Source organism: Pongo pygmaeus, chromosome 7, assembly GCF_028885625.2.
Source record: "Pongo pygmaeus isolate AG05252 chromosome 7, NHGRI_mPonPyg2-v2.0_pri, whole genome shotgun sequence".
NCBI lineage: Eukaryota > Metazoa > Chordata > Mammalia > Primates > Hominidae > Pongo > Pongo pygmaeus.
The window spans coordinates 111,341,395-111,352,055 of record NC_072380.2 but is presented as its reverse complement, the minus strand read 5'-3'; the positions used below and the strand labels follow the sequence as shown (position 1 = coordinate 111,352,055).

The window sequence follows — 10,661 nt, the reverse complement described above, 5'->3', positions numbered from 1 at the left end:
GAAAGGTTTTGTTTGTTTTATATAGTTGAGGTAATAGTGTCTCTGTCTTTTTATATAGTTGAGATAATACTGTCTAATACCAACATCTCCTAACACAAGATATTTAATGGAAACTTCATTTTAAGCATCTGCCTAATATTAACAATAGCCAGTTCTCCTTTCTTTCCTGCTAACAGAACTCAGGTTTGTTCAGGTGATCAAGGGCTTCAGGCTTAAAGGCTAACTCCATTTCCACTCATAAAGGGTGATTTTTTATTTAGTTTAAGCCAATCATGGTACAATTCTATTCCCCTTATCAGTGATTGGCTGAGGAAGGGACAAGTGACATACTTCTGACCAATAAGATATAAAGGCAGATCTACAGGTTAGATTTGTGAAAGAGATTCTTAGTTCCTTAAAAGTGATACAAGGAAGAGATAATCCCTTTTTCTGCCTATGGAATGTGTGTAAGGAGGGAGCAGTGGAGCTAGTGCTTAGTGCTGTTGCAGCCATTTTGTGGCCATAAAGGAAGTCCAGTATACACACTAAAGATGGAAGAACAGAAAAGTAGGAAGAATTGATCCTAGTTGATTGTGACACTCCAATTAATTACACATCCCTGGACCCCACTTTGAGACTTCTTGTTATGTGAGAAAATATCTCCTATTATTTAAGCCCCTTTGAGGTGGGTTTTCTGTTCTGTGCAGTAGAAAACATCCTAATGGATATAGCATGATAATTTACTTACCAATTTTCCTCTTGTGGGCTATAAGGTTACTTACAATTTTTCACTATCAGTTTTTGCCTGGGATAGTTTCAAGAAAAAAAAGTTACATAGCATCGATAATAAGGCAGCTTGTGTTGGGTGAAAAAAACCAACAAGCAATAAAAAAAAAAAAAAGAAAAGAAAAGAAACAGGAATGAACTTGAAATATCTCAGGTCATCAAAGCTGAATCATTCTGAATCTCCACACCCTTTATTGCTCATTGCTGTCAGCAGAGGTGGTTATCAGTGACAAGTTACATTATAGAAGAAAAAATTGAGAAATACAGTCTCCATATAACACACTAATAAAGGCAAACACAAATAAACCCCTAAAATACAGAAGTCATTCCTGTTTGCAATGTGTTATATGGTTTCATCAATTGTTTAAATCTTTCCTTATTATAATAATATTAAAATTACTTTGGTAATAAGAAAGACAACCCATTATGCTAATACTTTTCTTGTATTAAAATTTGCTGTTGATTCTACACAGTGTTTAGTGCAAATGCATCTATTTTGTCATGTTGATGATCTTCAAGAACTAATGTTTCCCAAGTGCCTTCCAAGGGTAGGCTGCCCCTCCAGAATCAAAGTTTGGTTAAAAGTATCTGACTGAACATTATTTAAGTGAAGAGGACCAAATGCCTGGGCTAACTAATATCAGCAGATGAACAAATGAAATTCCCAGTAACCACCTCTGGTTTTATCACTAGTGGTAGTTGGGCCTATTTATAATTTGAGATTTTAGATTTGTTGACTTTTTAAATATTTTGTTGTTCTACAGACAGATTTTAAAAATGCTTCCTCATGGAAAAAAGGGTGTGCCTGTGCAAAATAGCGATTGTAATTGCTACAATTATAAAGCACTAGTACCACAGTGACCTACATTTCAAGGTTAGCATCAGTAAGAGCACCTAACACACATTCATAATTTTATATTAACAATTGATTACAATGTAATTCGTTTTTAGAAATTATGTTTAAAACCTTACTGCATAGACTACAAAATGAGATTACAGTCACAGCTTGAGAGTAAATACCTAACTTGTGCATGAAGTTCTTCAGCACTGTGGTTATGACTGGTGATATTTCCAACTCCTGGCCGGTCTCTTACCAGGAGCATTGATTCATGAGTTGACTGTGGTAGAGGGTGTAAGGAAAACACAGGCTAATCTAAAACTCAAATAATGACTCTTCTCTGAACCAAAAAAACCAGCAGATCAATTTCCTAAGATACAAGATATTTTCCCTATGATGTCTCATAAATTTGTTCATTTCCTGTACACTTGGACAATCTAAAGAAGAAGAAAACAAAACCCAGAATTTGGAGAGGAACTCACTGTTTAAAAGTTCACCTGGCTGGGCGTGGTGGCTTACCCCTGTAATCTCAGCACTTCGAGAGGCCAAGGCAGGCAGATCACTTGAGGTCAGGCATTTGAGACCAGCCTGGCCAACATGGTGAAACCATGTCTCTACGAAAAATACAAAAATTAGCCAGGCATGGTGGCAGGTGCCTGTAATCCCAGCTACTTGGGAGGCTGAGGCAAGAGAATCATTTAGAACCCGGGGGTGGAGGTCACAGTGAGCAAGATTATGCCACTGCACTCCAGCCTGGGCAATGAGTGAGACTTTATCTTAAAAATAAAAATAAAAGTTCACCTAGGATCATGAAGAGTATGTAGAAAAAGTCTACCCTGACAGAAGCTAGATCCTTTCTGAGCCTAGTTGAATGCTGGATTTAAGTGTCTAGATTGAGGGGAGCTGTTAAATTAGCCCTATCATAGGTTTTTAAATTATCTAAGTAGCCAAGATTCCAAAAATGTGTCACTAGATATAGAAAGGCAGAAACTGATCATGAAAATCAGTGGAACTTAGCACATGACTTGGCACAAGAGAAGCATAAAATAAGCATTTATTAAATTAATGAGTAAATAAATTAATTATAAATAACCTTAACTTTTAAAATAGTATGTGTATCAGATGGGGAACTGCTTTCTCCACTTTCTCTTCTCTTCTTCCTCTTTCCCTTCTGATTCCCATTTCTTCAACTAAAATAAATGGAGAGGAACAGTTTTGTGGTTATACCTATCTATGTATTCCTGTAATAGGGACTTCAAGGATATGCCTGTAGCTTGATAGTGAACAAGGGTCATTCTTTGATAATTGGACTGAACCCTGTGAGATGGAACTGTAACACTTGTAGTCAGTAGGGGTGGGTGGGGCTGTGAGATTGACTATATAGAAAAAGCCTGCAGGATTAGGGGTCTCTAGGGACAGTCAATGTTAACTCTGCCCTAAAGTATTCAAATCTTCTGTACCAACGCGGGCAGGATCTTGAGAGAGGAAGGGCAGGGAGGTCACTGAGTTAATTCTGTACAAACAAAAGAAAGCAAACAGCTGTTTCATTCCTCTAAATAACACAAGCACATGCACTCCATACTCCATCCCTACCCCTACTCTTCAGGAAGACTTTGGGCTCAACCCATGCTGGGGAATGCATTTGTGGGAGCATTAGGCACACGGGCTGGTGAGTGGACACTTTGTTGGAGAGAATTAATCTCTGATGAGAGATAAACATGACTTCTAGCCAGCTCCCCTGAAAAGAGAGGAAGCAATTAGTCAGGAACACTTTTTGAAACCTCTTAGTAAGTTGAATTGAACAAGGTACTGTTGAGAAATTTGAATCTAGTCCTCAAGTCTCTATCTACTTTTCTGGAAGATTCTAAGGTACAAACATAGGACATGTTGCTTGGAATCACCCTGAAAGTGAAACATGCCATCCCCACACAAATATACAAATTTTAAAAAAATCTGATAACGCCTTGTTTAACCTGTTCTTCCATATTAAACAGTTTGTGAGAGGCTACTGGGCCACAGGTTCCTCTGTCATTCCCCCTTTAAGTTAAATCACTTTCCTTCCGGTCTCTGCATAGTACTACTCTTTATCTCCTTCCAAAGCCCTCCACTCAAATCCTACACTATACTTCAGGGTTGTCACTATACTAGAGTCATGTTCCCCGGAAACCATTTAGGAAAGGTTGAAATGTCTCAGAAGGTGATTACATGTTTGCCATGAGCTCTATACATGGAGTAACCTGCACTTCTGGCATTTTCCCAGGGACAAAGACCAACCAGTGGTGGAAACCTCACTGGTAACCCAACTCAGTTTGCTTTGCAGAGAAATCCTAACCTTCTAGAAGAAAGGATCCCCTCCCTTGGAAAAAAAATATTTTGTGAACATAGCTAAGTGGTTTCTCCTTTCTCCTCTTCTCTCCCATCTTCTTGAAGGTTGTATCTTCCTGTACTCTTCTGTAGGATTTTAGACTTCTCTCCTGAAGGCAGGATAAAGTCTCTGTCTACAGTGATAAATCATAGTGTTCAAAGTCTAATGGTAAGAGAAGTTGCCCATCATAAATTGTGACAATAGGCCAAGGACTTTTCAAAAATGAAGTGGCAAGAAGCTCCCACCTCTTCTATGCTTCCTGCTTCTTCCCATCCTGTGCTTTCAAGTGGGACAGCCATGGAAGTTGCATGTTATATTAAGATATTGCATTTATCTGAAGGAATAATACACAAGTCGTTGAAATAAACAAAAGGGAATAAAACCTTAGGGACATCAATGTTTTAATATCTTTGAAAAACAAAGAAGCAGCCCAATTGTCTAATTCCAAAATGCCACCGTATAAAAAGGGAAGGGCTGAAGTTGCAGAATGAGAATTCTGAGAAATCCTATTTTTTAAACCTAGGGATAAATAATGCCCTTCAGTATTGAATTTTATAGAGGCAGCCCACTCTTCCAGAATCTAGAGGAAAAACAGCATTTAAATAGCAAGACACCTTTGCAGCAGTGTTGAAACAAACAAGAAAAAGTTTTATTTTGAAAATACAGTCTTTAAAGATAAAATTTGGCTTCCATTTTCCATATCTAGGTGCATCCAACAAGATCCAAAAACAAACAAAACAAAAAAACAAAGACCCACAACATTATGTACAGAGCTCTAAAATGAGCTGTGAATATCTACAAGAAACTAGCATATACTCTTTGTGAAGGGATGTAGTGTGTGGCTTTCTACAGTTCTCAGTCCCCCAGAAGAAGAGTTAACTCCCTGGAGCTGCAGGTGCGGCTGCAGCAAGGGAAGAGCTGGGGTCAGTGAAGGGCTAGGGATGCGACCCCCCGGGTAGGAGACGTGGAGAGGTGTCTGGGGAGGGGAGCAGTGGCGGCACGGGACAGATCCTGGGCTTCTCTAGAAGTCCTGCCGCGGGGTATGAGTCAGGCTGTGCCGCCGCAGATCACAGTTTCGCCTGAACACTTTGCCGCACTGCTCGCAGCTGTAGGGCTTGATGTCTGTATGGGTGAGAAGGTGAGTTTTCAGATTACTTCTCTGATTAAAGGTTCTTCCACATGTGGGACATTTGTGTGGAGATTCCTGTTCAGATGTGAAGCAAGCAAAGGATTAATCCTTCACACCACCACTGCACCCTTTTCAATAGTTTCTGTCTTATCGTTATCACAAGCGTTAACATAACACTCGCATGACAACAAAAGAGGAGACTTGCAGGAACAAATCTGTGCTCCTAATCCTCCAATCATGAAAATACACGTGCAGGCATACACAGAGGCCCGATTACACTGATAACTTCGGAGGCAGACCCGCGGCCACCTCGGTGGGCTTTGTGATTTCCAGCTCTTCACATTTCATCACCATGTCATAGGCAGGAAAAGGGGGAAGGAAAAACTCTAATCCTCTCTTAAGGAACAACATTCTCCTGAGTAATAAGGCTCCTCTTTGCTGGAAAACTAAACTATTCCTCAATGTCCTGAAAGCTACAAATTATGAGGCCCTTGGGAAAGAGAACGTATGGGATTTCACTATGCCTCCATTATCAAAATTACCTTTATTTCCTCCTAAACACGAAAGCTTTAAATGCAGGACAGATTGGAAGAAAAAAATTCTAAAATTAGGATTTATGATAATCAAAGTGGCCTGTTTTTTGAGAAAAATATAAAAATGCTTTATGTTAAACAAGATTAATTTTATGTATTAAAGAAATCAAGTGTTGCTTTTCCCCACCTAGAGGACTAATCTAAATAGAGCCTTTTAAGAGAAAGAGTCTGCCATTGAACACCTTTTGCAAAGCAGTAATGATAACACGAACCAGCCACTGTTTTTAAACAAGAAAACAAACTTACCTGCATGTGTAAAGTTTTGTGAACTGCTAGAGTTCTAGACTGACAAAATCCTTTCCCACACTCCTGACATTTGAAGGGTTTTTCTTTGGAATGGATGTATCTGAAAATCAATATAAGGTTTCATTGAAATAACTTTGCCCCATGGTGAAGAGTTACTTTTAGCAATTACTTAAAAGGAAGTCGTGGAAGAACAAAAGAAACAAGATTTCCATTTCCATTTTTAGATTTTTTTTTTCCTGTGTAATTCTGTTTATGGTTAATCTCAACTGATTCTCTTCAAAATATTCACCAGCCCGCAGGCTTTATCTACACTTGATCGCCCTCTCTGGCATATTCTGGAGCTCGAAACCCCGCTGAACGGGACTTTCTTGGCCTCCATGGTTTTCTCTGGGATTTAAGTTGGCCAAATCAGGATGTAAGGCAAGGCCGAGTTTAGAGGTGCTAATTTTAGTGAATCCCTTAACAGCCTCGGAGGATGGGTACAGAAGTCTCATCTCTGGGGAACAGCAGGTAGAGTCCAGAAAAAGTCTAAAAGGACCCCTAAAAAGGTCTCCCCAACTCCTGAGAAGTTTTTACCCAATGATAACACTTACATTATTGCATGTCTTCAATTGCCTTGTATTAATGCAGAGTTTAAGTTCGCGGAAGGGAGGTGGGAGCTGTTTGTAAATTCGGTGACCTCAAGACCTCCTCCCCCTCTCAACCCACAAATACAGCTTAAAAGACAGGTCCCCATGGCAGGCTCTGGGGCGCACCTGGGTGGAGGGTGGGGGGTGGGGGGAGGGACGAAACCCAACAGAAGTAGCCCGACTGCAGCCAGGACCGGCACCCCAGGGTCCCTGGGTTCTTCCTGCACCACTCCACACAGCACCGGGAGGAGACAGGATAACCATTCCAGGACTAAGGCCAACGGATTGTTCCTGTCCAAGACTGAGGAAAGGCCCTCCCTCATTCCAAACAAGAACATAGCAAGAGCAGCTGGTGGAAAGAAAGGGTAGATGTTGGGATTTAGCTGAACCGGGCTGGGGAGCGTGACTGAGGGTGTATTTTAGATCACAGGGGATTATAATGATACTTCGAATGTCTATCAGGACTCGGTGTGTCCAGGACAAATTCGCTTTCCCTCTCCCAGCCATCCTCCTTGCCCGCCTCACCTGTGATCCCGCAGGTGATCTTGCCTCCGGAAGGCCTTGTGGCAGATGTCACACGTGTACGGCCTCTCGTCCGTGTGGGTCCTCTCATGGATGAGCAAATTGTAGGATTTGGTAAAGTGTCTGCCGCAAAACTTGCAGATAAACTCTTTTTTCGTTTTGGAGGGCAACCTTCCTCGAGAGGGCTTTCTGTCCGGAGTCAATTTACTGAGGCCCGAGATGGGGCTACCCAGCCCCGGGCTCAGCTTGCTCAGGTCTCCCATCTTAGGCGGATCCTCTTGCGTGGCAGCCACCGCCAAATTGGCAAAGTCAAAACGGGGCCGGTCCTTGTGCAGGGCTGGGAGGACTTGGGCAATGGCCCCCTGCTTGGGGTGGAATAGGTGGGTGGTAAAAGGCAGGGCCGGGAAGGGGAAGCGCGCGTCCACGAGGCCCTGAGCCGCCGCCATCTCCGTGATGGTGGAGCGGGTGATCTCGTGCACACTGGGATACCCCAGCGTCCAGTGGTTCATGTGCATGGTCTGTACCGCGCTGAGACCGTACAGGCCCTGCAGGTGGTCCACCGTGGCGGGGAAGGTGTTCACGGCCTGCAGGAAGGAGTAATTGGTGAGCTGCAGCGACGGGTGGAGCGGGATGGGCGCTGGCAGAGCCTTGCTCCCCATTTTCCGGGATGCTGGGGGGGCTGAGGGGACCACCCCTTTCTTCCAGGAATCAGAGGCCGGAGGGCGTGGGGCTCCGACAAAAACCCAGTGAGACAACAGCACGTAGAGAAAGCCCTAAAAACGGCAGGGAAGAGAGAGAGAGACCGTGACTATAATCCAAGGCTGCTCCTTCTGCCTTTTGGCACCTGCGCAGGTTACCACACCTAAGTCTACCTCCCCACCCGACTCCAAGAACCCCCGAAAGAAGCCGTGAGGGTACCGCGTGGCACCTGCTCAAGTCCGCGTGCAGATCAGCCCTGGGCCAGAACAAGAAGTGCTCCGCTGGCGAGCGGGCGCCCAAAGGAAGGAAGGTCGAATTCAGACTCTAGGCAGATACAGAGCGGAAGACTCCTCGGTCCCGGGAAAACGAAAGGCGGACAGCGGGGAAGCACCCAGCCCAGCCCAGCGCAGCCCATCCTCCCCAAGCCTGTCAGGCGAAGCTCAGTCAACCGCAACACCAATGCAGGCAGGCTGGGGCGAACCTCTGTCGCCGCTGCGCCTCGGAGCTCCCGGGAGCGGTGGGTTAACGGATGGGTCGTGAGATCCCACGCGCTGCGCTGCCGCCGCGCCCTGAGGCCGCCTTTCCCGCGCTTACCCGGACAGCAAACCGGCCTGCAAGAGCGAAGCCGGCGCCCATCCTCCTGGGCCAGAGGGTCCTGGGAGGGGCTCACCTCGCCCCGCACTGACCTCGGAGGTTTTCTTTTTCCTTCCTCTGCCCTCAGCCCAATTTATCAGCGGTGACGGGCCGCAGGAAAGAAAAGTGACACCTCAGGGGCTGGATTTGGCCTAGAATCGCCCCCTCCTCCTAGCCAGGGGCTCTCCTCCCAACCCCCGACTAAGATCCCTTCCAGATGGTTCAGGCTCCCAGGGGGTGGGGTGGGGGCGGAGAACGTCCCTGAGGCCGGAGGAACCTCTTTTCCCAGAATGAGCGCCAAGCTCTTGGGAGGCCTGAGCTGCTTCCTGGCCTGGCACCGAGGAGCGACCCCTACATCCCTCCACCCGGGATGCCCCAGAAGACGAGAGAGGAGAGAGAAGAAAGGGAAGAGGAGAGAGGAGAGCTCTCCAGGGAGGGAGAGGAAAGGAGCTGCAGGGGAGCTGCAGTAGGCCAAGCACAGGGTAGCCTTGCTGGCTTGCAGGAACCTTGTCTGTTGGCCTGGAGGTGAGTGCGGCTGCGGTCCCGCCACCAGGAAGCCCGGCCTGGGCCTAAGCAGGGCGCCTACCCTCTCTCCGTGCTCCCAATGGCAACACAGGTCTGATTTCAGACCCAGGTTCCCGGGATCACCTCACCTACATTCACGGCGGGCCCACCTTCTCCCACTACCAGCCCGTTTTTAGAAAGGAGTTCTGCCAGTTCGGGGGACCAGGGCCTTCCCTCTGAGGGCAGACCCCCAGGTGTAGGAGTCAGAGCTAAGCACGTTTCCCAGTCTGTGCCACCAACCGCCAAGCCTGGCATTTGAACCCAGCAGGAAGGCAGGAGAGATTCCAGCCTTCCCTTCCCACCCAACTCCTTCCTGCGCCTGAGTTGTCCTCTCCAGCGCTGTTATGAAGTATTGCCTGTGGTTCCATCTATGAGCAGACTTAGGGGGCTACGCTAATGACAGCGCTCTGGCAAGGCAGGATCTGGCTGCCTCTGCGGGGCCCACACCTTCCTCTGTTTGGAAGGGCTCGGGACAGAGATTTATTAACGAATCGCTTCTGCTTGGTGGTATGCGGTCTAGGAGTTCAGGCTAGGAGTTAATGAGAGGTGGGTAACAGTCAGAGAGTCTCAGTCAGACCATTCAACCGCAACTGCAAACTCCCATTAGTAATCAACTTTCCCACCACAAATCACGATTCATTTTTGCTTGGTGGCAAGTCTCTTAGGGAGGCAGGAAAAAAGGATTCTACTAACATCCCTGGTAATCTATCTGATTATTTCCCTTTCAATTAAAAAATAATAAATTATACCTTTATTTCCTTCTCTTTGCGTAATGAGGATTTTCCAGAGATTCAAAATATTATTTTTCCCTTCGTGTTGAAAAGCAACCTCTTTCCCATAGAGAGGAAATCGAAATTATTATTTGGGTGTATTCCCAGACTAGATTTCTCAGAAATAAATACAGGAGGCAAAGCACAACTCCCACCAGAGGGTGTATGTGTTGGGGAAGGGGGAGCGGGTGTGGGGGGGAGTGGTGTCAGCTAAAGTACTGTTGTGACCTGTGATTTCTATGCCAAAGGCACAGCGAACTCTGCCATAAAGGTTACACTGCCACAAAGTTGAGTGCAATCTTCTTTCCCTTTTCTCTGAATGGTTTATAACACAGAAATTAACGACTAGTATAATTCAGGTTCATGTTAGCAAAAAAAAAAAAAAAAAGTGCTATTTCATAGTACCTGTTTGTTTTAATTTGTAGGGCAGATAGTTTCTTCACAGGGGAAGAGCAAACCATTGGTCCTTTTGAAACCCTTTTACAAACAGAACAACCTTAAATATCCACCAATGGCTCTTGCCACAAATAATTAGGAAGGTTAAATTTCCACACTCCCATTGAGTTGCTGGAAATGTATGTCAAAAGAAGTATTTTAAGTGAATGCAGAGATTCTAAAGTACTTTCGTTTTGTCTAGAACTGAGCCTTGTAGTTCCCACACTCCCTTTCAGGAAATAACAGCGATCATCATCTGCTGTCATTTCTCCACTGTCCAGTTTCAGACCACTGGTTACTTTTAATTTTGCAAGGAAGGAAACTTAAACCAATGAAAAGTCATAAATATGTTGGTGGAGCTGAGGCTACTTTTCTTTCATCAGTCTTCTTCACAGGAATTTCCAGGCATGTGGAGAAATTTTGTAAAATTTAGTTGACTGGCTGTCACCAAGGGAGATGTGTACACACTTATT

The 10,661-nt window shown here is 45.0% G+C and overlaps 1 protein-coding gene across 1 annotated transcript; it reads right to left on the bottom strand.

Annotated features, from left to right (window-relative positions):
• Window positions 1-4,595: 4,595 nt before the first annotated feature.
• On the bottom strand, window positions 4,596-8,491 carry OSR2 (odd-skipped related transciption factor 2). Its single transcript, XM_054499926.2, has 4 exons — window positions 8,268-8,491; window positions 7,091-7,860; window positions 5,937-6,036; window positions 4,596-5,090 (listed from the first exon to the last, which is right to left on the bottom strand). Exons 2-4 carry the CDS (start codon window positions 7,744-7,746, stop codon window positions 5,016-5,018), a joined length of 831 nt encoding a protein of 276 aa, XP_054355901.1. The 5' UTR covers window positions 7,747-7,860; window positions 8,268-8,491; the 3' UTR covers window positions 4,596-5,015.
• Window positions 8,492-10,661: the final 2,170 nt, after the last annotated feature.